This window comes from Penicillium cataractarum (assembly GCF_028827025.1).
Source record: "Penicillium cataractarum strain IBT 29864 chromosome Unknown utg000001l, whole genome shotgun sequence".
NCBI lineage: Eukaryota > Fungi > Ascomycota > Eurotiomycetes > Eurotiales > Aspergillaceae > Penicillium > Penicillium cataractarum.
Window position 1 is genome coordinate 553,517 of NW_026622737.1, and position 24,364 is coordinate 577,880.

The 24,364-nt window shown below is 48.7% G+C and overlaps 12 protein-coding genes across 12 annotated transcripts, besides 2 other annotated features; 10 read left to right on the forward strand and 2 right to left on the reverse strand.

Moving 5' to 3' along the window:
- Positions 1 to 216: 216 nt before the first annotated feature.
- On the forward strand, positions 217 to 1,082 carry N7496_000197 (nucleoside deaminase; the record flags this gene model as incomplete). The annotated part of the gene is made up of 4 exons (XM_056693128.1): positions 217 to 508; positions 561 to 703; positions 762 to 996; positions 1,048 to 1,082. 4 exons carry the CDS (start codon positions 217 to 219, stop codon positions 1,080 to 1,082), a joined length of 705 nt encoding a protein of 234 aa, XP_056559857.1.
- Positions 1,083 to 1,355: 273 nt separating this feature from the next.
- N7496_000198 (uncharacterized protein) lies at positions 1,356 to 2,744 on the reverse strand (the record flags this gene model as incomplete). The annotated part of the gene is made up of 2 exons (XM_056693129.1): positions 1,356 to 2,649; positions 2,710 to 2,744. 2 exons carry the CDS (start codon positions 2,742 to 2,744, stop codon positions 1,356 to 1,358), a joined length of 1,329 nt encoding a protein of 442 aa, XP_056559858.1.
- Positions 2,745 to 3,040: 296 nt separating this feature from the next.
- Positions 3,041 to 3,481, reverse strand: N7496_000199 (uncharacterized protein; the record flags this gene model as incomplete). Its single annotated transcript, XM_056693130.1, has 2 exons — positions 3,041 to 3,355; positions 3,452 to 3,481. The coding sequence occupies 2 exons, from the start codon at positions 3,479 to 3,481 to the stop codon at positions 3,041 to 3,043; spliced, it is 345 nt and encodes a 114-aa protein (XP_056559859.1).
- Positions 3,482 to 6,137: 2,656 nt separating this feature from the next.
- Positions 6,138 to 7,790, forward strand: N7496_000200 (MFS transporter; the record flags this gene model as incomplete). The annotated part of the gene is made up of 1 exon (XM_056693131.1): positions 6,138 to 7,790. The coding sequence occupies one exon, from the start codon at positions 6,138 to 6,140 to the stop codon at positions 7,788 to 7,790; it is 1,653 nt and encodes a 550-aa protein (XP_056559860.1).
- Positions 7,791 to 8,631: 841 nt separating this feature from the next.
- Positions 8,632 to 10,234, forward strand: N7496_000201 (uncharacterized protein; the record flags this gene model as incomplete). The annotated part of the gene is made up of 2 exons (XM_056693132.1): positions 8,632 to 9,933; positions 10,109 to 10,234. The coding sequence occupies 2 exons, from the start codon at positions 8,632 to 8,634 to the stop codon at positions 10,232 to 10,234; spliced, it is 1,428 nt and encodes a 475-aa protein (XP_056559861.1).
- Positions 10,235 to 10,381: 147 nt separating this feature from the next.
- Positions 10,382 to 10,506: a sequence feature (Protein overlapping with rRNA (N7496_000202, KAJ5389134.1) was converted to a misc_feature.).
- Positions 10,507 to 10,544: 38 nt separating this feature from the next.
- Positions 10,545 to 10,632: a sequence feature (Protein overlapping with rRNA (N7496_000202, KAJ5389134.1) was converted to a misc_feature.).
- A 288-nt stretch (positions 10,633 to 10,920) lies between these two features.
- On the forward strand, positions 10,921 to 11,468 carry N7496_000203 (13 kDa ribonucleoprotein-associated protein; the record flags this gene model as incomplete). The annotated part of the gene is made up of 3 exons (XM_056693134.1): positions 10,921 to 11,036; positions 11,139 to 11,192; positions 11,258 to 11,468. The coding sequence occupies 3 exons, from the start codon at positions 10,921 to 10,923 to the stop codon at positions 11,466 to 11,468; spliced, it is 381 nt and encodes a 126-aa protein (XP_056559863.1).
- Positions 11,469 to 12,809: 1,341 nt separating this feature from the next.
- Positions 12,810 to 14,335, forward strand: rhgB (putative extracellular rhamnogalacturonase; the record flags this gene model as incomplete). The annotated part of the gene is made up of 4 exons (XM_056693135.1): positions 12,810 to 13,439; positions 13,492 to 13,530; positions 13,593 to 13,794; positions 13,863 to 14,335. The coding sequence occupies 4 exons, from the start codon at positions 12,810 to 12,812 to the stop codon at positions 14,333 to 14,335; spliced, it is 1,344 nt and encodes a 447-aa protein (XP_056559864.1).
- A 675-nt stretch (positions 14,336 to 15,010) lies between these two features.
- N7496_000205 (putative sugar transporter) lies at positions 15,011 to 16,537 on the forward strand (the record flags this gene model as incomplete). Its single annotated transcript, XM_056693136.1, has 1 exon — positions 15,011 to 16,537. The coding sequence occupies one exon, from the start codon at positions 15,011 to 15,013 to the stop codon at positions 16,535 to 16,537; it is 1,527 nt and encodes a 508-aa protein (XP_056559865.1).
- A 916-nt stretch (positions 16,538 to 17,453) lies between these two features.
- Positions 17,454 to 17,827, forward strand: N7496_000206 (uncharacterized protein; the record flags this gene model as incomplete). Its single annotated transcript, XM_056693137.1, has 2 exons — positions 17,454 to 17,469; positions 17,559 to 17,827. 2 exons carry the CDS (start codon positions 17,454 to 17,456, stop codon positions 17,825 to 17,827), a joined length of 285 nt encoding a protein of 94 aa, XP_056559866.1.
- Positions 17,828 to 18,853: 1,026 nt separating this feature from the next.
- N7496_000207 (alpha/beta fold hydrolase) lies at positions 18,854 to 19,807 on the forward strand (the record flags this gene model as incomplete). Its single annotated transcript, XM_056693138.1, has 1 exon — positions 18,854 to 19,807. The coding sequence occupies one exon, from the start codon at positions 18,854 to 18,856 to the stop codon at positions 19,805 to 19,807; it is 954 nt and encodes a 317-aa protein (XP_056559867.1).
- A 644-nt stretch (positions 19,808 to 20,451) lies between these two features.
- Positions 20,452 to 21,155, forward strand: N7496_000208 (cutinase; the record flags this gene model as incomplete). The annotated part of the gene is made up of 3 exons (XM_056693139.1): positions 20,452 to 20,649; positions 20,707 to 20,924; positions 20,987 to 21,155. Coding segments are annotated over 3 exons (585 nt in total), but the record flags the coding sequence as incomplete, so codon positions are not given.
- Positions 21,156 to 21,832: 677 nt separating this feature from the next.
- On the forward strand, positions 21,833 to 22,832 carry N7496_000209 (uncharacterized protein; the record flags this gene model as incomplete). Its single annotated transcript, XM_056693140.1, has 2 exons — positions 21,833 to 22,495; positions 22,584 to 22,832. The coding sequence occupies 2 exons, from the start codon at positions 21,833 to 21,835 to the stop codon at positions 22,830 to 22,832; spliced, it is 912 nt and encodes a 303-aa protein (XP_056559869.1).
- Positions 22,833 to 24,364: the final 1,532 nt, after the last annotated feature.

A 24,364-nucleotide genomic window follows, 5' to 3' on the forward strand; every position in this document is an offset into this window, starting at 1 on the left:
CACTAGCTACGCTTATCATCTAGCAAGTATCTCTTATCATTCAACATCTCCCATCTTCATGCATTAGCTCGGGCGGTGGCGGCCGCAACGGACTTGGATTATCATCCGACAATCGTCCCTTCAAGCTCACCTCGACCTATGTATGACGATATCGTGACCATTAAACAAAGCCAACCGCCCGACCATACCTCGCACTGCTACTAGACAAGAAATTCAATGGTCAATATGAAATCTCCGACAATTTTCTTCTCTCTCCTTATCGCCTCCTTCATGGGGACTGGGCCAGCAAAAGTCGCTGACCCAACATCAACGATCGACGGCGTCTCCTTTGAGACCCGAGCTCGTTGGATGCGCTTAGCAAACCAAGCGTTGAGTGATATAAGCGGATCGCCATGTCCATTTGCGGCATTTGGGACAGTTATCATCAACCATACCGACTCTCCTGTCGGCAAGCTGATTTGTATGGGCATCAATGAGAGTCACAAGACAGGAAACCCGACGCTACACGGTGAGAGCGAACGAACGTCAATTCTCCAACTTGGCTGTTGCGAATCTGATAGCGGATCTAGGTGAAATCGCAGCCATTAATAATTGTACCGACATTCTCACTGATCCTCAGGGCGACTTTCGATTGACAGCATCCGAGGCACAAAATGCGTTCTCCGACCTGAGTGTGTACACAAATGCTGAGAGCTGCCCGATGGTACGTCCAAGAATAAGGCATCTATAGTATCGTTTTGAGCCAATCTAATTCGACTTAGTGTGCCTCTGCAATTCGCTGGGCTGGTTTCAGAGAATACATCTATGGAACGTCTATTGCCATACTTACCGAAAAAGGATGGGGCCAGATTCAAATTTCCTCAATGGAGGTCTTTGCCGCGTCTTATGACCTACCAACTCAGACAGGGCTTATCGGCAATGTTCTGTCCAACGAGACTGATCCTTACTTTTTGTGGCAATACAATCCAGCTTATCCATGCCCAAAGGGCTGTTCACGTACGAGAACGGGAGCTAGCTGTAAAGCATCCTGATATACTTGGAATATAGGACGATTGACTGGATCCACGCTCAATCCCACCTGATGCGGGCTATTTAAGTGAGAGGTTTGCTCTTAAATTTCAGGAATTTCGGCACATAGACACCTCCAGAGTGCTGTGGTACCTCGTATAGCTCTCGTGGCCTTGGCTTTGAGCGCCCAGCTACTCAGGTTTCGATATGGAGCATTGTGTCAACATGATTTTACTTATACAGGACATTTCCGGTACCGGGGTCTTTTAGGTAGATTTTAGCTAAGTGATCAGTGATATGAAGGTCCATTGCTTGCCTCAATAGTCAGATCACAGGCTCCGTTTGTATCAAGACACTATAGCCAAATGACTCCGAACAGGCACATTCTCCTCTCCTCCTGCCTCGGGGAATCCAGACACGTTGACGCCCTTCCGGAAAAGCAAACAATGAGTAGACCCGCCAAAGTGGAACATGCCAATTTCGTCACCCTTCTTGAGATGATCACCTTCTTTGACCGTAATCTCACAGGTAGAAACTTCTGCCATTCCCACGCCGATAAACGCCATCAATCCGATAGAAGGCTCGTCAGCCTCGATGAAAATGAGAGCACGGGTAGCAGTTGCAGTGATATACGACTGTGAGATGACCTGTCCTTCTAAATCTATTTCCGCGGTATGAGCCTGCGGGTTTCCAACACCTTCGAATAGCGGTTCGGAATAGTAAGCGCCGTCAATGACGTAGGCCTTTACGACCTTTCCGCTGACAGGGGCATGCCAACGGTGATAGCTCAGAGCGCTCAGGAATGCCTGATACACCGTACCGCCGACGAACTTCTGGGCAAGCTCGTCATGACCCAGCATATCAAGCACAGAATACGGTTGAGTCTTGATCCAAAAATGATCACGAGCCCGAACGTTGTGAGCGAGTCGGTATGGCTTGGACTCGCACGCACTGGCAATCACGCGACCATTGTCTGGCTCGGCAACCGGGCGCATTCCTTCAGAAAATTGTCTTGTGAAGAAATCGTCCCAGGATTTGAAGCCAAAGTTCGGCGCAGAGGGGTCGCACTGGAACATGTCCTGGAATTGCAAGTTCTCCGCCGCTGTTGGACCGACTCTTGCTGCAATTGTCAGGTCGCGGTGGCCTGTCTCACCGAACCAACCATGGGAGGTGTTGTTCAAAACTTCTGCAGAAGCGGGTGACCGCAAAAACTCTCCCCACGCATTGAGGACTTTCTTCAGCATGGCATTGATTTCCGGGTCTAGGAAGGCAGCATATCCACTGGGAGTTCCCATTGCCCAGTCAAGAACGGCATTGATGGGTAACCCGACCAGTCCGACTCGATGGGCTTTGTCGGTCCATGACGGGGCCGAGGTGAGAAGATGATTGAGAACTTGTAAGAAATGGTCATAGTCACGGATCTGCGCCGTGCCAGTTGGATCTTTGCTGTATGGTTTCTTGTGCGGGACCTCTCTAAACATGCCTGTTAGGAGCATGTAGACCCTGGTGTTGCTTTCAATCAACTCCTTAAATTCTTGAAGGACCGGATGGAGAGACTTGTCGCTATTGTCAACTTTATCGATCACTCCTCCGAGCCACTCCCGCTGAGCGACATGATCTGCTGGCATCCAATGGCCAACCCTTGTAGATTATCGAGTCAGATAGAGAAGCAATCGAGTCTGGGCACAGGAATAGACATACTTATGCAGATGGTGAGCATCCTTCTTCAGGGGCATTATGAAATTTATGATGAGAATGCGATGGCTATGAACAGATACAATGGCTCTGATCTTCTGTCAAAAGATCGAAAGAGGTGAAGTTGATGGAGCGACGAAAGCTTGGCTATGGAAATTCTCTTGGCAGGAGATCGATCTATTTAAAGAATTAGTTCTTTGCTTGTGGTTGCATCATCGTGACGGTCGCGAACGAATGAAAGACACTGAAAGCGTCGCTATTATTACCACTCGTCCCCGTTTAGGTTAGCACTCTCCACGTGTTGGTTGTTTTCCAGGAAAACCTGGAGGCCTTCCGACTATCCGGGGGAAATGATGTCATTGTCAGCCATGGTCTGAGGCCATAACGGCATTATGGGGACATCACGCCGGCAACCGTAGCAGCGGATGACGAAAATCGGGCTGAAAGAGACTTCGGTTTCACGGGGACGACTCGCGACTCGAATCACATACACCTCCACCCATGCCTCAGTATGGTTTAGGCGGATTTGGTATCCTTCATCGGGCGGAAACCAGTACGTGAGGATGCTAGTCCAGACGCTCGCAACATCCGTCGGGGTGCACTGGTAGTCGATAAAATCGATTTGATCGCTTAGCGCCTCGCCATTGTAGAACTTTGGAAATACAGATAGCGGGTCAGTATTCCGTGACTACCCAAGTGCAGCTTCGTTTGCCAGATTAAGGCGTGGGTCCATGGGAGCATGACTTACCCGCAATCTTGTTGTCTCGGGAAACTCCATCTCGGTTGACTTCCACGATATCCACACGGGTTGGTGACTCTTTTTGCTGTGGCAGATGACTTCGTAATTGTTTGATAAAAGATTCTGTGAAGAGTCGAAATTTTAGTGAGAGAATAGAAGTTCGTTGAAGCGGGTGTGAAATTCGCGTCGCGCAGAACGCGCCCCTGGGGTTGTTTGCCTCTATCGACTTGGTGAACATATTCCCAGCCCAAGGAAACAAACTTCTCCTCCACTAATATGACCACCACTCTCCAACATAGAATTCCTGCCAGGCATTCTTGATATACATTATACAAAAATGCGTGTTGACTCCAAAGTTTGCACTTCCACATTTTGCAATGACTTTCCATTATCGCGACAAGCGATATAGCTCACACCCTGGTACAGTACCTGATACCTTCAACCAAGATATGGGTGTGTTGATATTTTCTGTACAGTGCATAAATATTATAAAATGCATGTCTCTTTTAACTAACATAAACAATGGCTTCCCTCTTGAATATTGCCATGAAAACATCCGCTTTGCAGAACGTACTGTACCTTGCGCCTTATTCACATCCAGTGCTGAGCTTAATCCTACCTATTGACCTAGGTTCCACTCTATCCGCTCTAGAGAAACATGTGGTTCAAGAAAGGCCAGCCTTACAGCTGGAGTGCCTAAAGATGATTTAGACGCTTCGCTCTATCTACTTCATAATCATGTATCAAACAGCTTTGACCAAGTAGAAATTTCACCACAAGCTGTGTAGAGAATCAACATGACGTGTCTCCAAAACATATTGATTCCAAATGCCTAACAAGAATCCTGACTTCACGACGAGGCTTTTCTGCCAGCATCAGGCCTTACGGGGACATTTAAAACCAATGTCCCGAGGGAAGATATCTCGTCGAGTGAAACAAAATACAAGATTATCTATCATTGCAATATACGTAGTCAACATGCGACCTATAATTGGAGGTGTTCTATTAATGAGATCGCGCTCCTCGACCGAGATACATAGTTGCGACAGGGCCACTGTTGGTCACTAATGAGATCTACGCTACTTGGCCACGGGATTTTTTGGTTTACTGAGATCTGCCGTTTACGATTCCCATTCATTCGTATAAGGGATCTACAATTATCTCTGGATTATTGTTGCACACCTCTACATACCCCATCATCTGTCTCTTCGTATGATATTTATTCCTTCCGCCAGTGGGAAGTACAGCTACTTGCAGAAACTTCGAGCAACGCAAAGAAGACTGAATCCTGAACAGGCATCGAGTACTTAGTTTGCGGCTCTGGATATTTATGTTCTCTTTGAGTCTCTGTGCTTTGGGTCTTGGCATAAGCAGGGCAAAATGCAATTCCGCGATAGAAAATCCGAGCGATATGTACGGGGCCAGACGGATGAAGGATTGCTCCTATTCCGTTTTACACATATGAGGGCCACTATGGACTGCAGCTGCGATATTGGAGAATTCCAGAACAAGCGAAGATTGCTGAGGCATTTACTGAAAGTGAAACGGTCGTAAGTCCAGAATTCCATCATTCCCATGCACGACGGAACCGAGACACTATGAGCTGCCGCAATAGTAAATTAGTGGATGTTGCGACCGCAGTTCCACAGCAATACGATGGTCCTATCAAGGCTATCATGCGGTGACCAGGCACAGGTACAAAGCCTAGGTCGATCTTCATTCGATAAATTCTGGTGTGGGGCTCCGAGGATCTCCCGACCGGTCGATCTGCCTCGGTCAGCGAACGAGGAAAAATGGCCTTTTGACCACATACTCGCAAACTACTGATGCGAACCCCCAAAACTACCGTTATAAAACCCCACGGTAGGCATCTTTACCACTTAAATTTGATCATAAAGCAGATACACAATTCATTACTCGAACTTCCAGCCGAACCGAAGACCGCCGATAAATAACTCGGCTTGCCGGTCTCCTCGAATCAGTGGGGCCGAGTCCAAGGCATGCCGATATCGTTCGGAGAGAGCAGGGTCGGGACGTCGTCGGTCCCTCTTCGGTGTTATCAGCACCCACGCAGATGTCCGGTACAACGGGCATTTTCCGAGGGAGGTCATGGCTCTTACCGGGTGGCGCTTTAATCTCTGGATACAATTCGTCCATCATTCTCGTGGTCCACAAGACTCATGCAAACAACAAGGCTGGTTTGTATCGGGCCACTGCCAATTCCGGACGGACAGTATAAGACAGTCCAGTGATACAAGAAGCCGAGGCTTGAATCCATCGTTCTCGAGGTGGTTTGGCAATGTCATTTTGTAAGGCCAGGGCAGGACGATCTGCAATAAATGATTGACTTATGGAAAAAGCGAGGTAAGATAATAGCAGTCAAAGATATCCCATGCATACTGTACAGCGAGTGTATGTAATATTCCACCTCGACCTCCACTTGAAAATTCTATTTGACTGAATGATCAGCCTGGGAACACGTTTGAGTATTATGGAGCATAACCAGACCAACCCCCACGCCTGAGCGCCGTAGTCCCGAGTCCCCATACTTACGAACCCGGAGTTTTGCGGATGACGACAGGCACTACCCCTACAAAAGGGGGGTTTATATGGGGAACTATTTCTCCCATATTCTACCCTGTTTTTATTTCAAGCCATCATCCCTCCGTTTTCCAATCCACGGCCAATTCGCATCATGAAGTCAAAGCAGCAACAACAGCCAATCACAGCCTCCCATGATGAGAATGTGCCTACAACCGAGACGACAATCGCCCATCAGGAAAGTTCACAAAAGGGGTATATTATTGGAGGGAAACACCGCGACACAGTGTGCGAGGAGGATTCACAAGAGTTTGACAACCGGTTATTACAGGAGGTAGACATTGATCTTCCTCTTACCGTGACCAAGCCGACAGAACATAATGGGCAGCACTTCATTATTCTGGAGTTTGCCGAGGGGGATAAAGAAAATCCATTCAATTGGAGTGGGAAGAGAAAAGCGTTTATCAGTCTTCTTCTTTGTTTGATGACTCTCTTCATCGGCCTTGCCACAACAGCATATAGCTCGGGTATCTCTCGAATGACTGAGGATCTGGGTGTCTCCTCAGAATTGGGACAGCTGGGCCTCTTCACCTTCAACTTCACCTGCGCTCTTGCGCCGCTCTTCCTGGCCCCATTCTGTGAACTGGCAGGTCGACGAGTCGTTTACGTCGGTGCTTATGTGTGCTTCGCTCTCATGTTCATTGGCCTCTCGTTGGGCAAGAACATTGCCACTATCCTGGTCTGCCGTGCTCTGCTGGGTCTCTTTGGCTGCGTTGGCACTATCCTCGTCGGTGGCACCTTTGGAGATATGTATACTCCAGCTCACCGTGCCATCCCCATGGCCTGCTTTGCCTTCGTTGCTATCTTCGGTACCGTCGCCGCTCCCATCTACGCTGGCTTTATTGACCAAGCTCTCGGCTGGCGATGGGTTGAGGGTATTCAAGGTCTGGCCAATATCCCCTTGGTTATTGTCATTACACTCTGCCTCCCCGAGACTCGCGGTGGCGTGACTCTCAGCCAGCGGGCCAAGATGATTCGCCAGTCGACTGGCGATGAGCGCTTCGTCACCCACAACGAGCTAGAAGCACCAGGTATCAAGGAGATGTTGCACAACTCCTCAGTCAAGGCTATTCAGATGCTCTTCTCTGAGCCCGTTGTCTTTGCTTTTGGTCTTTGGATCAGCTTTGCCTGGTTCTTGGCCTTCCTGTTCCTCTCTGCTATCCCCATCACCTATCAGGAGAAGCGTGGCTGGGGCGAGGGCGTGTCGGGCCTGCCCTACATCGCTCTCTGTGTCGGCACTACTATCGGTTTCGCTCTCAACTTCTTCCAGATTCGAAAGTACGAATCAATCATCGCCGACCCCAACAAAGAGGCTCAGCCAGAGGCTCGTCTCTACGGAGCTTTGTGCGGTGCAGTCTGGCTCCCCATTGGCCTCTTCATCTACAGCTTCACCCAGTATAAGGAGCTCTTCTGGTTTGGCCCCATAGTCGGCCTGGTGCTTATTGCCATTGGTATTTTCTTCATTTTCGAGTCCTGCTACAGCTACACCTCCGACTGCTATGGCGAGAACTCATCTTCTGCCATTGCCGGCCAGGGTTTCATGCGTAACACTCTCGGTGCTGTGTCGCCTTTGTTTGCCTCGCAGTTCTTCCACAACCTTGGTAGTCAGTATGCTGGTCTGCTACTGGCACTCGTTGCTACTTTCTTGACATTGATTCCGTTTGTGCTGTACAAGTTTGGACCTGATTTGCGGGCACGATCCAAGCTAGCAAGTACTACTATCAGCCTCGGTACAGGCAGTCTGTAGGTCTGGAAGACGAACTAAGGGTCTGATTGACGTGTTATATAAGAGAGGAATTAGGCGTCAGCAAAACTGATGAATCACGATGTTCAAGGAACAGTGGCTCATGTATATAGAAGAAATGAACTCACATGAATGAATTCCCAAGCCAAACCATCTTTTTTCTCCCAGTCGACGCAGGGTCCAGCCAGACCCGGACTACAGCCACTTCCTACATGAAATGCCAAGGCCATTGGGGGCCAAACGTTTGCCCCCATCCCCAATGAGCTTTTGCATTCTCTTCCATGCACATCCGGAACCCCGCCTCGGATTTCTCCGCCTTCTGTCAAACTCCTTACGTGTTTTAAGACACAAACCCCGTGTAACCAGCCTGAGCGCCGAATTGATGGAATCAGGTAACCCCAAGCGACGAGGCAAGAGTCAGGTTGGCCCCCACGTGCTGTCCCCGAACAGTCGCGCCCCCGAACAGGCTTAGAGGCTCAATTAGCCTATTCTTCCCAGTCCCCCGTCGCCGCCTATTTGCCCTCGTATTATTCCCCTCCTGTGATTTCACACATAGTTGGTCACAAAGGCTCTCGCCCCTCCCCCTCTTCAAACTGCCGTTGTTGTTAAGAGTCCCTTCCTACCTAGGTCTACAGTAAAATCAGTGTTCAAGACCCCTCCCCTGCCTCAACTTCTGAGTGGTTACTCCCCATATCTCGCGTCGACTTATCTTGTCATGGATATCATTGAGCAGACTTGTTACATTCCATTGGAGGTTAAACAGACATCACCGGGCAACGACAAGGCTTGAATCACACACTCATTGCCCTTGCCATTGGCTTCCAAAAAACGAAGTTCAGTCAAAATGACTATCACATTACTCCCAGTTGAGCTCATAAACGAAATCTGCAAGCCTCTAAAGCGACAAGAATGGATTGCGCTCAGGTCGACATGTCGCACGTTATATATGAACTCCCTCGAGTCATTCGCAGATCGTCATTTTAAGAGTGTCCGCTTCCTTCTCACTAGCGATGGCTTTCACAAACTCGAGGAGCTCGCCGCGAACGATATAATTCGGGTCCGAGTTCGAGAGCTTTGGATGGTACCAACTGTATTCGAAGGCCACCACAATATGGAGCTTTCTAGCTCTGAGTCGATGCAACCAGACGGAGATGGAAGTAACGAACCTTCTGACCTTTCTACCTTTGAATGTTCCAATTATGCGCGGTCATGGGAAGATGGCCAACCGTTGGAGGAGGATGAAATGAGGTCCCGTCATGCCACATATCAAGCCATAGTGGAGGATCACTGCAGTCTTCTGAAATCCGAAACCTTTAGCACCAGGCTGGGGGCATGTCTCGCACGCTTCAAAAACCTCGAGTCAATCGGACTTGAGCATTACACAACATCTTATCTGCTGGATCGACGGTACAATCACGTTCGATGCCTAGGCCTGCGCAATCTAAGAGCTCAAATGGACTCTCCCTTCTATTCCATACATATTGTCGGACTCCAAGGGGCAGAAATAATCCCAGTCAATTCTCTCGCTCTATGCAAATTGTTGGAAGCACTCGGAAATTCTAACAGAAAGATCAAGAGGTTGCATACCTGTGGTCCTGATTATTGTGCGGGAATCTCCCCAGAGCTTTCCCTCTCCCAGGAGCAATACGATCTCCTTTCTCGAGCTGTTGAGGAGCTTGAGTATTTGCATTTGTGCATAAACTTTCCCAATGAAGAAAAACTGGAAATACGCAGCACACCAGCTTCCAAAACAACTCTTGACCTTCTTCTTATGATCGCCCCATCCCTGAAAACACTGGTCTTCTCACAATGGCATAAAGATGAGCGCAGATTGGACCCCTCCTACTTCTCCGAGCTATCTGACAGTATCAAATTCACTCGGCTTGAAGAGCTAAATCTCCATTGGATTGAAGTCCGTCCTGAATCTTTCATGTCCTTCCTAAGCACTGCGAAGGCTACTCTACACACTCTCACCCTTGACTGGGTGGCACTAAGATTTACCCTACCTTGGTCTATGCAAAAGATTGAGGGGCTTTGGCGACGCGTTTGGGATCACCTTCGAGATGAGCTATCGCTCCAACGCCTCACCATGGAAAGGCTTGGTTACGGGTCCAATCCTGTCGTGATCTTAGGGCCTAGAACACTTGTCCGTCCGTGCTATTTCGATGCAAAGGTGGCCAAAGAGTCATTCAGTAAATGGATCAACCGATTGAAAGGACAATGGTGGGGTAGACGAGCCAGTTTAAGCTCTAGGTACCCTAGTGGGTCACTCACAATATACTCCAGCCATTTGATTTTCTATTTACTGATGATATGAGCAGAGTGGTTTAACGACACTATACCCCGAAATCCGCCGCCAATTAGAGACCAGCTATGAAGAGGCCCTCCGAGCCAAAGCACAGGTTGCCATGGGTAGGAGGAAGATTAGGGCACTGATACATGTGTAGCACCCATTCACGGTGAAAATAATATCCGCTCTCCTTTCAACCTGTATATTGCACACTCGTCCTACTCAACCCCGGTCGCATTGGTGCTTTATGCATTCCTCGTATACTTGAATGCAATTAATTATCGAGTACTTAACTCCATTCTCCATGGATTCTAGCACATACGACCATAGGGTGTGGAGAACAGGGCTTCCCGTCCGCTCAGCCGTACTTAAGCCACGCGCCGGCCAGTTAGTAGTATGGTGGGTGACCACATGCGAATCCTGGCTGTTGTATGTTTTTGTTTTTTTTACCTATCATCACTAGTTAGTTGTGCCCACTTGTTGCACGACGAGAATTATATCAAGGAATTATTTTATGATGATGGTATTCAGATCTTTCCAAAATCACCACGTTAATCAGCAGAACTTCCTAAAACGGTGAATATCCACGGGCGGTCAGTTATATCACGTGCCCATACCACACTTAATCACCAAAGTCCGGCAGAACTCCAAGGCGGTAACCGAAATCTTTTGCATTCCGAGTTTTTTTCAACTTCATCATCTCGATCTTCACTCCACCCACTTTCCACCCGCAATCCCCTGTGTTTACACGGCAGTGATCCTTTGCGTGAGCCATTTCTCAAAAGATTTGGTTTCTGAACTCCGTTTCATCTCCCTCCACCTAAACTTACCAAAACCGTCGCAATGGCTGAGGAAACCGGTGTCGCCTGGCCCATCGCCGATGAGGCCCTGAGCCAGCAGCTCCTGGATCTCGTCCAGCAGGCTACCAACTACCGTCAGGTCAAGAAGGGTGCTAACGAGTATGTTCCTACCCTATGCCTGTTACTCCGAGAGTCATGCTTCATAGACCATGTCACTCTTTCATCCTGAAGAAATATTTGCTAACCTTCATTTCCTTCCAGGACCACCAAGACCCTGAACCGTGGTACCTCCGAGCTCGTCGTTCTCGCTGCCGAGTAAGTCTTTCGCTGGTTCTGGCCTTGAAAATATAATCGCATCCCCTGCTAACATTACGCCTTAGCACCACCCCTCTGCCCATCATTCTCCACCTCCCCCTTCTGTGCGAGGACAAGAACGTCCCCTACGTCTACGTTCCCTCCAAGATGGCTCTTGGCCGTGCCTGCGGTGTCAGCCGTCCCGTGATCGCTGTCTCCATCACCACCAACGATGCCAGTGAGCTCGCCAACCAGATCCGCGCCATCAAGACCCAGGTCGAGCGCCTGATGATCTAAGCAGTCGGTCGAGGCTGGAGATTCGTGGAGGAATACCTCGAGATGGGGTGGGGTTTGAAGTTTGCATTTTGCTGTGATGGTGGATGCAAGATACTTTCTGGAAAGAAAATATTGGCTTTCGTTACTGGATAGCCCTGCCCCTTGCTAGTGAAGTCTTTGGCTAGATTTCGCTTTAGCTAGAGGTATAAATTCAGAATCCTTTTGAGAATTTTTGTCGTCCGCTTGCCCGTAGTAGAGATTGTTGGCAGCTACTCGACGTAGCGAACATCACGTAGTTGAGGGTAACTTGAGGATCGTTCGAGGACTGCAGGTCGTAGGTATAGAGTTCTCCGGTTATAGTTTAAAGTATAATGAGATGTTACCCCGGAAAAATCGATTCCGTTGGCAGAAAGATCAACACTGTGGGAGGTGTGTATCTATCTCGAATTGACATCCATGATCTGGGTCATCTCGCAGGGCTGGAGGTCAGCCTAAGGCCGTCCCGTCAAAGGGTCCGTCACCACCGCCTGCAACGACCAATATCGACCAATGTGGACAGCACAGTGAGCACACAGCCATCTTAATTAACTCTGGCAAAATTGCTTACTCAAAAAGGGCTCCCCTGAGCCGGCGTTTACCCGAAGAGATCGGCCACCCATTGCCGGTCCTCTCGACCCGCAATTAAGCCTGAGACAAGCTAAAAGGAGGCTAAATTACCCCCAAACACGACGAGCCCCTGGCCCCGTCACAGACAGAACAACGTGAATGGATCATGCCCCCTCAAGGGAATCCATGGTGCGTAAGCAGCAGCCCACCAACTCGCCGATCAATCAATGTCAGACCAGTGTCTTGGGTCCGTCTCGGGTCCTTGTTTAACCCTCCAATCTCAATGCCATCTCCATTGGTATACTCCAACATGAAGTGCACGACACTCAAATGTATCGGTCAATATAGGCTACCTCCGAAAATGAGATCCATGCCCGAGCTATCAATTAACTCTATCCCGCCCGACGCTTTTCAGGATTCTGCGCTGGTGGGTCACCATGTGGAACGACAAGGACCAGGCTAAAGGGCATATGGTTCGTCGTGTCTCTACTTGGCTCGGGGCTCTTCCAGCCTTTGGGTTTAGCGTATAGAATAGCCCCTGGTGGTCCGACTAAGGTATATGGAAGAATTTACTCCGTTTCTGATCAGGGTCATCTGCGGGTTTGGGATATAACCTGCGGCATCCGCCCCAGGCTTACTCGAAGTCCAGGGGCCTTCGTACTTGGTTCTTCCTTCCTTTTCCTTCATTCTCATCATTGCATTCGTTACTGCATCTTTCTTTTGTTTCAATATAATATTTCACTCTTTCTTCTCACCATGATCTTCAACACTGCCCTCCTCGCAATCGGCCTGGCGCCATTGCTGGCATCCGCCCAACTGTCCGGCACCGTGGGCCCAACAACCTCCTACGCAACCAAGGCAAGCAACAAGATCTGCAACGTCCTCGACTACGGTGGCGTCGCCGACAAAAAGACCGATATCGGTCCCGCGATTAGCTCGGCCTGGAGCGCGTGCAAGAGCGGCGGTGTGGTCTACATTCCGTCCGGCAACTATGCCCTCGGATCATGGGTTACCCTGACCGGTGGTAAGAGCACTGCCATTCGCATGGATGGAACCATCTACCGAACTGGCACTGCTGGAGGCAACATGATTTTCATCGAGCACACCTCGGACTTTGAGCTGTTCAGCTCGACTTCCAAGGGTGCCGTGCAGGGCTTGGGGTATGAGTTCCATAAGGAGGGATCTTTGAGCGGGCCTCGGATTCTTCGTTTGTATGAGGTGACGGACTTTTCGGTCCATGACCTTGCTCTAGTTGATTCTCCATCCTTCCACTTCTCTATGGATACCTGTGAGAACGGTGAAGTGTACAACATGGCTATTCGTGGTGGTAACTCTGGTGGTCTGGACGGTATTGACGTGTGGTCTACTAACATCTGGGTTCACGATGTATGTATAGCCGGGCACCTCCAGCTTTCAATCTAGCTAACCCTTTCTCTAGGTCGAGGTCACCAACAAAGACGAATGCGTTACTGTCAAGGTATGAGATACCCTCGAGCCTGAGTGCCCATTGCATGAATCAGTCCTCTAATCTCCGTACAGAGTCCTGCTAAGAACATCCTCGTCGAGAACATCTACTGCAACTGGAGCGGTGGCTGCGCCATGGGCTCCCTGTCAACCGACGTTGACATCTCCGACGTCCTTTACCGCAACGTCTACACCTGGTCCTCCAACCAGATGTACATGATCAAGAGCAACGGCGGCAGCGGCACCGTTTCCAACCTAGTCCTGGAGAACTTCATCGGTGCGTCCCACTACCTCTCCACACCCACATCCCTCCAAATCGTCTCATCAATACTAACCACCTTTCAGGCCACGGCAACGCCTACTCTCTCGACATCGACCAGCAATGGAGCAGCATGTCCACCGTCTCCGGCGACGGCGTGCAACTCAACAACATCACCATCAAAAACTGGAAGGGCACCGAAGCCAACGGCGCCCAGCGCGGCCCGATCAAGGTCAACTGCGCCGCCGACGCCCCCTGCACGGACGTCACGATCGAGGACTTTGCCATGTGGACCGAGTCCGGCAGCTACCAGAAGGAAATCTGCAACAACGCGTACGGCTCGGGTGCGTGCCTGAAGTCTGGCAGCGGCGGCTCGTACAGTACTACTGTCACTGTGAAGACTGCGCCGACTGGGTACTCTGCCGCTACGATGGCGGCCGATCTGAAGACTGCTTTTGGTACCGTTTCTTCTATTCCCATTCCGACGATTCCTACCTCGTTCTACCCCGGTGCTACTCCTATCAGTGCTTTGGCTGGTGCGCAGGCGACTTCTTCTTGAAGGGATGAGGATTGGTAGATTGGCTATGGGGGCGATGTGAAGTGCATAGTCTCCTGGTTCTTGTATGAATATGCGAGTGTTGTTCGTGTACTTGAGAGTTGGTCAGGAGCATCGGGAATGCCTCGGATTGATTTTGGATGTCTTTTGGCTCTGGAATGTTCCAAATCAGAAAATAGTCTATTTCCACAAGAATGTCAAAAGTCAGATAACCAGTCATTCTCAGATAATCAACAATACCCAAACAGGTAAATGGTAAATGGCACCTCTTCTCCTTCCTGATCCGCCCAAAATGTGGGGAAAAGAAAGCGCCAAAAACACCCTGACGCTCTGACGGAAACACCTCCGTCGATCACGCCATTAAAGACCCCGATCGAACACGAGCATCCTCGCAAATCAGGACGCAACCCAATCCCAAATCAAAGCAAGGAATACGCTTTGATAGAGTTTACGACGTGCCCTCGAGAGACCCTGATTCGACAGTCCGCCCTTAATGCAGATCCCACGCTGCTCGCACAAGGGTCGACGTTACAACGGGGATCTGAGATCCCGACGTCGAGCGGAGCCTCCCATCAATATAAACACGAGAAAGTAACAGATCTCCGTGTGAAAAGATTGCTGGAGCATTTGGTTTTTTTTTTCTTTTCGCATCTGCCACTTACAAGCAGCTGAGCGACCATGTCCACGAAATCACCAGTCAACGAGCCCACCGCGCTCGGGTCTACACCCACAGACGCGACCCCGCCAGACTCAGGTCTCGATGCGGCATACAAGGCCAAGGCGGAGAGGCTGAATCGCGCGATTCAAGATATCGGGATGGGGAAATACCAGTGGCAGCTTTTCGTGGTGATCGGATTCGGCTGGGCCAGTGACAACCTCTGGCCGATCGTGACATCGCTTATCCTCCCACCGATATCATACGAGTTCCACGCGTCCAAGGCACCACTGCTCACGCTCGCCCAGAACATCGGGCTCCTCGTCGGTGCCGTATTCTGGGGATTCGGGTGCGACGTGTTCGGGCGGAAATGGGCATTCAATTTGACCATCGGTATCACAGCGGTATTTGGACTGATCGCAGCAGGCTCACCGAATTTCGGCGCTGCCTGTGCCTTTGCGGCGCTATGGTCGGTTGGTGTTGGAGGAAACCTGCCAGTCGATTCGGCTATTTTCTTGGAATTCCTGCCTGGATCGCATCAGTGGCTGTTGACTGTTTTATCGGTTGATTGGGCGTTTGCGCAATTGCTGGCCACTTTGGTTGCTTGGCCGCTTCTGGGTAACATGACCTGCGGCTCGGAGGAGGGTTGCACGAAATCGAAGAATATGGGGTGGCGGTATTTTCTGATTGCCATGGGCGGATTGGCGATGATCATGTTCGTGGTGCGCTTTGTGTTTTTCACCATCTTCGAGTCACCCAAGTACCTGATGGGAAAGGGGAGAAATGCGCAGGCTGTCGATGTCGTACATGAAGTCGCCCGCAGGAACGGTCAGACATCGTCGTTGACCCACACTGATCTTGATGAGTTCGATGAGGGGGAGTCGCGTGGTTTCACAGCGAGTAACATCGTTCGTCAGCGCCTGGACAAGCTTCGGTTCGAACATATCCGCGCGCTATTCGATACGCCCAAGCGAGCATACTCGACCACTCTGATCATTCTCGTCTGGGCGTTCGTCGGCCTCGGCTTCCCTCTATACAACGCCTTCCTCCCATACATCCAGCAATCCCGGGGTGTTGAGTTCGGCGACGGATCAACGTACATCACGTACCGAAACTCTTTGATCATCGCTGCGATGGGCATTCCAGGCTGCCTCCTCGGCGGCTTCCTAGTCGAACTCCCACGTTTCGGACGGAAAGGCGCATTATCCAGCTCAACGGCATTGACTGGTGTATTCCTACTTGTATCGACCACGGCGACTACCTCGAATGCCCTGCTGGGATGGAACTGTGCCTACAACTTCATGAGCAGTCTCATGTACGCCGTGCTGTACGCGTATACTCCGGAGATCTTCTTGACAAAAGATCGTGGCACGGGCAATGCGTTGACAGCGAGTGCCAACCGGATCTTTGGCATTATGGCGCCCATCGTGGCCATGTTTGCGAACTTGAACTCTGCCGTGCCGGTTTATGTGAGCGGGGCATTGTTCATTGCAGCGGGTATTCTGGTCGTTTTGTTACCTTATGAGTCCCGGGGCAAGGCAAGTCTGTAGATCTTTTGCATGTCGAGAATCATAGACAAAGATAACGTCTCTGGGGGTAGTTCAGCAGAGACAGTGAATAGACCATACTCGAGGAACCAACCAATAATTTCCCAAGACACAAATACAACAAGTACTATTAATGCAAATAGAATAACTAACCCTTTCAAACCCTTCAACGCTACACTGACGCCTCCGCCCCACTGTGTTTAATATAAAACACTTTAAACAAGCCACGCCTCAGAACTCGGCATGACATCATCCCTCCAAGGGCCACGCTCAATAGACACTCAAACAACCCCGATGATGTAGACACCACAATCTATGTATCACAAATGGATTCATCCACTCACTCATCCAATACCCATAATCACAACCACAATCCCACTGTAGCCACAACACCAAATAACAAACATCCACTGACACCACAAACCCCCCACTCCCAAAATCCCGGAGAATTTCAACCAATAGATTCCCCATCCAGATCTCAACGGCGAACAGATCAACATCCCGTGGATACCACAAGGTCCGCCCTACGTCAGTTAGTTTGATAGGATCCGATCGAGTGGCTGTCATATCACGACGATGATGTTAGGAGGGGGTCTCTGTGCGAGGATCAACTAACCAGAGACGGACGTTGACTGGTCCGTTGCGAGTGGTCCATATGACAGTGTGGCTTGTGTTGTAGGTTTTCCTTGTATGTGGGGTTCTCGCACATTGTACCCATTATATCATATGCTCATGTCTAGATCCTGTTTGTGATACAGGTTTATGTCTGGGGGTAGGGGATATATAAAGGTCGAAAAGATGAGGTCGAAAAGATGGGATCTAGAAGATCTCGTCATTAAATCCAAGGCCAGGCATACATACCGCATACTCCAACTAAACAAATCCATCTCTATACAATCTACATCTCCGTCCTCCAAAAATGTCCCAGCAAAACAGTACGTCCCATCCCCATCCCAGTTCCAACTCTAACACCCAATGTCTCCACCCATCCACCCATTTATCCAATCTAACCACACCTCCACAGACGGCGGACTCCTCGGCGGCCTCGGCGACACCCTCGGCAAGACGGTCGGCGGCGTAACCAACACCCTCGGCGACACAGTGGGCGGAGTAGGCAACACCGTCGGCGGCTTGACCTCTGGTCTGGGCAATACCGTCTCAGGCGCGACTGAGGGTCTGGGCAATACCACAAAGGGAGTTGGTCAGAGCGTTGGACAGGGTATTTCGAGTGGGACTCAGAGTATTGGAGGTCAGAAGCAGACTGCTGAGAACCCGCTTGGTTTGAGTCGCTAAACGCCTGTTGTCCCTGGGTTGAGGGTGGAGAATTATACGGTGTTGTGACGATGGGATGAATATACGAACTTTTAAGGTTGGATTTTGAGATTTTATTGGTTTCTATTGATGTATTACAATGTGATTATGAATTTATTTGTTGAAAGACATGGGACTGCTGAAGTATTCTGTACATTTTGTCCACTGGCACTAGTACGTAAGGCAGGTGTTAAAGGGAAAATCCAAAATTGAATAGACACTTTAAGATGACCTACTCTGCAGGGGTTAAGCGATACACAGAGACGTTGGCCATTCATTATGATCAACCTATTATCTCGATTCTTAATCAAATACCAATGGTTTCAAGGTTGCCTATTTGGAGTTACTAAACCTTTAAATTTTTCAATATTAATCACCTAGGTGCCCAGGTATTTATAATTAAGCTGTTATTAATTGCCATTTCAACTTCCAATTAATGGCAATCACTTAACTATCTGTTTCTTTTTATTTACCATTAGATATCACATTTTGAAAGCTGAGTCGAGTTATGATAATCGGTTACACTAGCCGTTCTCGCATGTATCATCTGAATGAGACTAGCTTGCAGTCCTCCTGAACATAAGGCACAGCCAGCCTACACATGTGCAGTAAGCTTAATCTATGGATACTTTCAAATGTTAGAATCAAAGATGAACCAAAACATTTGAGTCTGCGAGATAATTCAACCATTCAAATGTTGGAACTACAAGCCCCGGCTCTTTCTACGAAGTTACAGTAGAATTCAAAAACAGATTACCCTTAAGACATTCACTCTTTCTTTCAAAACGCTGCCAGTGCCCCACTCAGATTACACTAAACTTAATTCAGTCAAGGAAAGTCCCACATTGTGTTCGTGATGTAACTCTACCCCGGGAGGGGCGAGTTTACAAAAATTGAACATTTGAAGCGGGGGCTTGGGCATCTTCAAAATATTCACTTCACCGTTATCCAAAAACTCAACCATTTAACTTCATTACTTACTCAACTTGAATCCACATCCAGTTCACAATGCAACCAATTTCTAAAGTTGACTGGGACACAGGTGATAAGGATGGGCTTGTCACTGTCGGTTCCCATAACCTCTATCTGTCCGTTTCGGGGCCAGATCGCAAGCCTGGGCAGCCTATCGTCGTTCTCATGCAAGGCATTGGCAGTACTGCCGATGAGTGGATTGCAGTGCGAAAGCTTGTAGTTCCATTTGCTCGTTGGTTGAACTATGATCGTTCAGGGATGGGTAGGAGTGAAGGTCCTAACCAAACACCACCCAGCATATCTGCAGCATCAGTCGCAGCAGAGCTTGATACCCTTCTAAGGAACGCTAGTATTGAGCCTCCGTTTATCATTGTCGCTCACTCATGGGGAGGCTACACTTCTCGCGAATTTCTGGAACTTAGGCCCAATGATGTCGTGGGCATGGTGTTCGTGGATTGCAATACTGAAGGTTTATTTGACAGTGGCGCATGGGGTTGGGACGTTTTCGCTTCAGTCCTCGGTGACCAAGACTATGTTGAAACCACCGGTCTTGCAACGTCCCATGTCCTATCCAAGGAAGAGTGGAAAGCCGTCAGAGACCAGCAGGCTAATCCCCGACATCGACCTACCGAGGCTGCTGAGTTGCAGGCGGTGCCGAATAACAGACGGACATTAGCCCACAAGAATCAACTTGAAAGGCTACTTCTCAAGGATTATCCGGTCAGTGTTATCATTGCGGATACACCTAAGGATTTCCAGAAAATGTATGACTTTGGAGTGGCCGCAGGCAATGGAACAGAACAAGAACGAGCTCTGTTTCGAAAATGTCTCGATAGATGGCGCGATATGAATGAGGACTGGCAGAGAGACCTTTTGAGGCTTTCTCGTCTCAGCAGATCTGTTCGTCTGCATTGCAGTCACAATGTGCAGCTGTTACAACCACAGAGCATAGTTCAAGAAATACAGTGGACCATGGACAGCTGCAGATAACCCTCAATCTGCTAATGAAGTCTTGAGCTCCCGGCTTGCAAATCGGACCTTCCAATGATGTGACTTTGCCTTTTGATCCTTAATAAAGGATTTGGAGTCCCCTTAAGGCGTGTGAATTATGAATTTGCCATCCAAACCCTTTGGTTATCCGTCTTGAAAGTGAGTTGGCCAACTGGAAATCTTGTAGAAATCTGCCCTGGGCAAGAAATTATGATATTTTTATCGGAGCCCAGCCTGTCCTAGTTGCGATTTGGGGATTAATTACAGCTCCATGTCTCAATGTGATATTATCCCTCAAGCCTATCTCCAATCGAGGCTCATGACACATATCTTTCTCAGGTCTCCTTCACTACGTAACCCGGGTTTCTCGTGTTGCCATCAAAACTACGAGACAGTGGAAGCTAAGTACTGCGGTTCAACATCGACCCGATCTCCACTCCGATCCGGCACAACTAAGCCGCTCGCCACAGACATCAATGCTTCGAAAAAAGAGAATCTGTGCTTCTAGATTTTATGTCTAATTAACGGATATCTACGTTATTTGCAAGTATATCCCATCAACTCTCGGCACCGAAACATCGCATAGTCTCTGATTAACAAATAACACATTTGACCACGGTCACCTTTTACCACCAGTATCAAAAATGAAGTTCTATGTTGCAGCATTGTTGACAGTGATTTTATCAACTGCTCTTTCTGCCCCGTCGCCATTCCATGCTTTGTCGACTATTAAAGCACGTGATGGACTGTGGCAACCATGGGTCAGCAATGAATTAGAACAAGGACCATGCCGCGAAGTCACATTGATTTTTGCACGCGGCTCGAATGAACCTGGCAATATGGTATGTTAGCCGCGCTAAGCAGCTGTCAGTGACGCTAATAGAACAATAACAACAAAGGGGATAATCGTTGGGCCTCAGCTCTGTGAGGATCTCAAAGATAACCTGGGCCCCGAAATAGTTGCGTGTCAAGGCGTTTCTGGTGCATATACCGCTGGATTTCAAGACAACTTTCTGCCCAACAACACCACACCAGAAGCAATATCCTCTGCAATTAACGAATTTGACCTGGCCAGAGCCAAGTGCCCTAATACCCAAATTATTGCAGGAGGTTACAGGTAAGACCCCATTTGTTTCCCGTTCTGGCCTCATAAATTGATGATATATTTAAATCATTCAGTCAAGGTACGGCAGTTTTGGATGGAGCAATCAAAAGCCTTCCAAATGACATCAAGGGTCAGATCAAAGGAGTAGTCTTGTTTGGATATACCAGGAACGCCCAAGACAAAGGGCAAATTCCAGGCTATCCGGGAGATCAAACCGAGGTATACTGTGCATCCGGTGATCTGGTGTGTAATAATTTAATTATTATCACACCAAGTCATCTTACTTATTCTGACGATGCGCCGAGTGCTACGCGATTCCTGGTATCAAAGTTGGATATGTGAACTGGGCAACATCATATCGAGGCGTAGGACTGTAACTTACAGCCTAGACAAGGATTATTTCAAGTAACCATTTTCTCCCTTATGTGTTGTATAACAGTTGGTATTCTTGGGATTATTTTTGTCGTGACCTATGACTCAGCCATCTAAGGGGTACTTCAGCCTGCCAGATGATCCGATCGTTCTTCGATGGGTAGGGCTGGAGGAGTAAACTGTATTAGAAAACTAGAAATTATCATTACACACAAAACCACCACCGAGTCCGCTTAAGGAAGGGTACGGTGGAAATAGGACTCATACGTGTGAACAACAAGTAATTGAGAAAAGGGCGTTGCTTAGGTAATTGGATAGCTTCAAGAGTTCATAATCTATCGACTTTGGTCATTTAAGGGAGAATAAAACAGGAGCAGAACAAATTCGTATTATCTTCTGATATTTTTTTGACTAAAAGTGGCGGGGGCTCTTGGCGCGTTTTCCGCCCAGGCCAAGACATGACAGCTATCTGCCTTCCTTCCCTTCCTCTTCCATCCCCTGAACCCGATCCCCACTCACGAGGAAATCATAGATAACGGAAAAGAAAAATGGAACTAAACTGGCTAACTGCACGCAATAACCATACCTACGAAAATGGACGCCGCTACTACGGCTTCAAGGGCGAGTTCCCCTTTCCAGACGACAAACAGGCCGCCACAGCACACGGGGCCATCAGCACCATCTGGTATTATCTTCTAGACGGCAGAAGCTTTATTGCCCCCATAAATTCGGTCCGGAAAAACCACAAATTTCTCGAATTCGCTATCCGCAGCGGCTCCTGGACGATTGGGGTGCTGCAACGGCATCATCCCGCCCCACGCTTAACGGGCATGGATCCAACCCCTATGTTGCCAAATCTCCGGGATTTCGTACACCACGACCTTCAAAGTGACTGGTCGTTTACTGCAAAACAGGCGTTTCATTTGATCCATGCGGAGTCGTTAGGCGGGGTGATTGCCGACTACGATAAGTTCTATGCTAATGCGTTCCGGCATCTTGTCCCCGGCGGGTGGTTGGAAGTGTGGGGAAACGACTTGCGCTTCTTTACCGACAACGCGCAGGATGAGACTCGACTGGTAGCGCTGAGGGAGTGGGAAGCCCTGATGCACGAGGCAGCGACCAAGTTTGGCAAGAGAGTCAACGTGGCAGCCGAGCAGAAGGAGCTGATGCACTCAGCTGGCTTTGTACAAGTCGATGAACAGGTATTCAAGGTGAGTGAGCCTGAAAGGAAAAAGATTCAAAGACAGTCTCCATGTGTATTGTAGCCTGGGAAGCTGACTCTTGAGCACCTGTGGCTAGGTGCCCTTTGGCAAGTGGAGTGATGACCCGACTCTGAATAGGGTTGGGGATCACTATGTGTTCCAGATGCAGTGCGCGCTGGAGGGATACACGCTGCGCCTGTTCACCAGGACATTGGGCTGGTCAAGGGAAGACACTGATGCCCTGCTTATTCGGGTTCAGGAGGAACTCAAGCAAGAGGATCTGCGGCTCTATTCATATTTTCATCTCGTCATAGGGCAGAAGCCAGCACAAGCCGCTCGAAAGTAACCGGGGGGAGAGTGGAAGTAGGAAAGAGACGAAGAAAAGAAAGAAGTACAATGCTATGAGCAAGGACTAGGGATAAGCAGCTCCCACCTATGTGTGTATAGAATGCTGTATCAATCATGGTCGGTAGTAAAACTACCAGGTAGAGGCACGCCGTCTAGGCATGGCAGAGCAAAGGAACTTAGCGATATATATCTTGACCACACGTAAGCAAAGGAGACAAAACATAGCCAGAAGGCTTGAAGTTCGGAGATCATTTTAGTAATTAGTAATATCAACGTTGATATAAATGATATCTTGCTGCGCTCCGTAAAGGTAATGTTCAATGAACGAAGGGGAGCCTAGTGATGAATATGGTGCAAGAGTGACATCTATGTATGCCGTCTACCTAAGTAAGTTAGACATGATTTGTCAGCTGGATAGATGGCCTGGAGGGTCGGTTAGGCTGAGAAACCCTTATGTAACATATTTTTGATTTTCTCAACAAGACAGTTTGGCCGAGTGGTCTAAGGCGCTTGACTAGAAATCAAGTCTCTTCGGAGGCGGCGGTTCAAATCCGCCAGCTGTCGTTTTTTGGTTAATTTGAATTAATTATCTTTTTTTTGGTGGCTGGCAAGAATTTTGGTGCGGTCACTAAGCGAGTGGGGGTGTGGGTCGAGGGTGTGGATGGTTGAGGTGGCACCCAAAGCACCCTGGGCTTGTTGCTCTTCCTTGGTTGATGAGAAAATGTCAAAGGTAAAGGCCAAAATTAAATGACTTGGACTCCAGATTGAAGGTTTTTGACAAACACGGGAAGACTGATGCAATCATTTTGTGGGAAGCAAAAGTAATTTATCATCGTCACTTCAAGGGGGAAAGCATTTATCCTCACATTCTACATCTGAAGCCCCTGTTTCTGGACGGGGTTATGACTCAGTTGTCACCGTTGGAAGGGAGAATAAATAGAAGTCAAATCTTCAAATGCGATCTATTAAATCTTACTGTTTCTTTGGTTTTGTATATTTGCAACTATCACGGAGCCACTAGCTATGCTTGATAGAATGGCTTCACGGATTCTTTATATTGCTAGCATTACATAGTCATTTAACATTATTTCTTACGAGGTATTGCCAACTATAGATGGCTGAACTCGCTTCTTACTTATTCCTCGGCATCTGATGGTCTGGTCTTCATGGCTCGGCTGGGACCTACAGCAAATTAGCAACACCAGCAAGCCGTGAAATTGATTACATCCGAGAGACTAAATATTATTTATACAGTAGAAACTAGCAATGTGCTTTAAATTCGGTGGAATGTGGGGAAATGGAAGGCCCAAGGAAGGGCTGCAAAGTAAAAATGTCGTTCCGACGGAGCCGAGTATATCGGCCGAATCCTCATTAGAGTCATACCAGGACACTGTTTGATCAAGGCTCGATTATATCCTGTTCAGAGGACAAACCCGCAAAGAATCACTCAGTTTTAAGCTGCATTCAATCTCCAGTTGACATTCACCAGTTTTGAAGGGTGGTCTGTGGCCAAGATGCCCGCGACAGAGA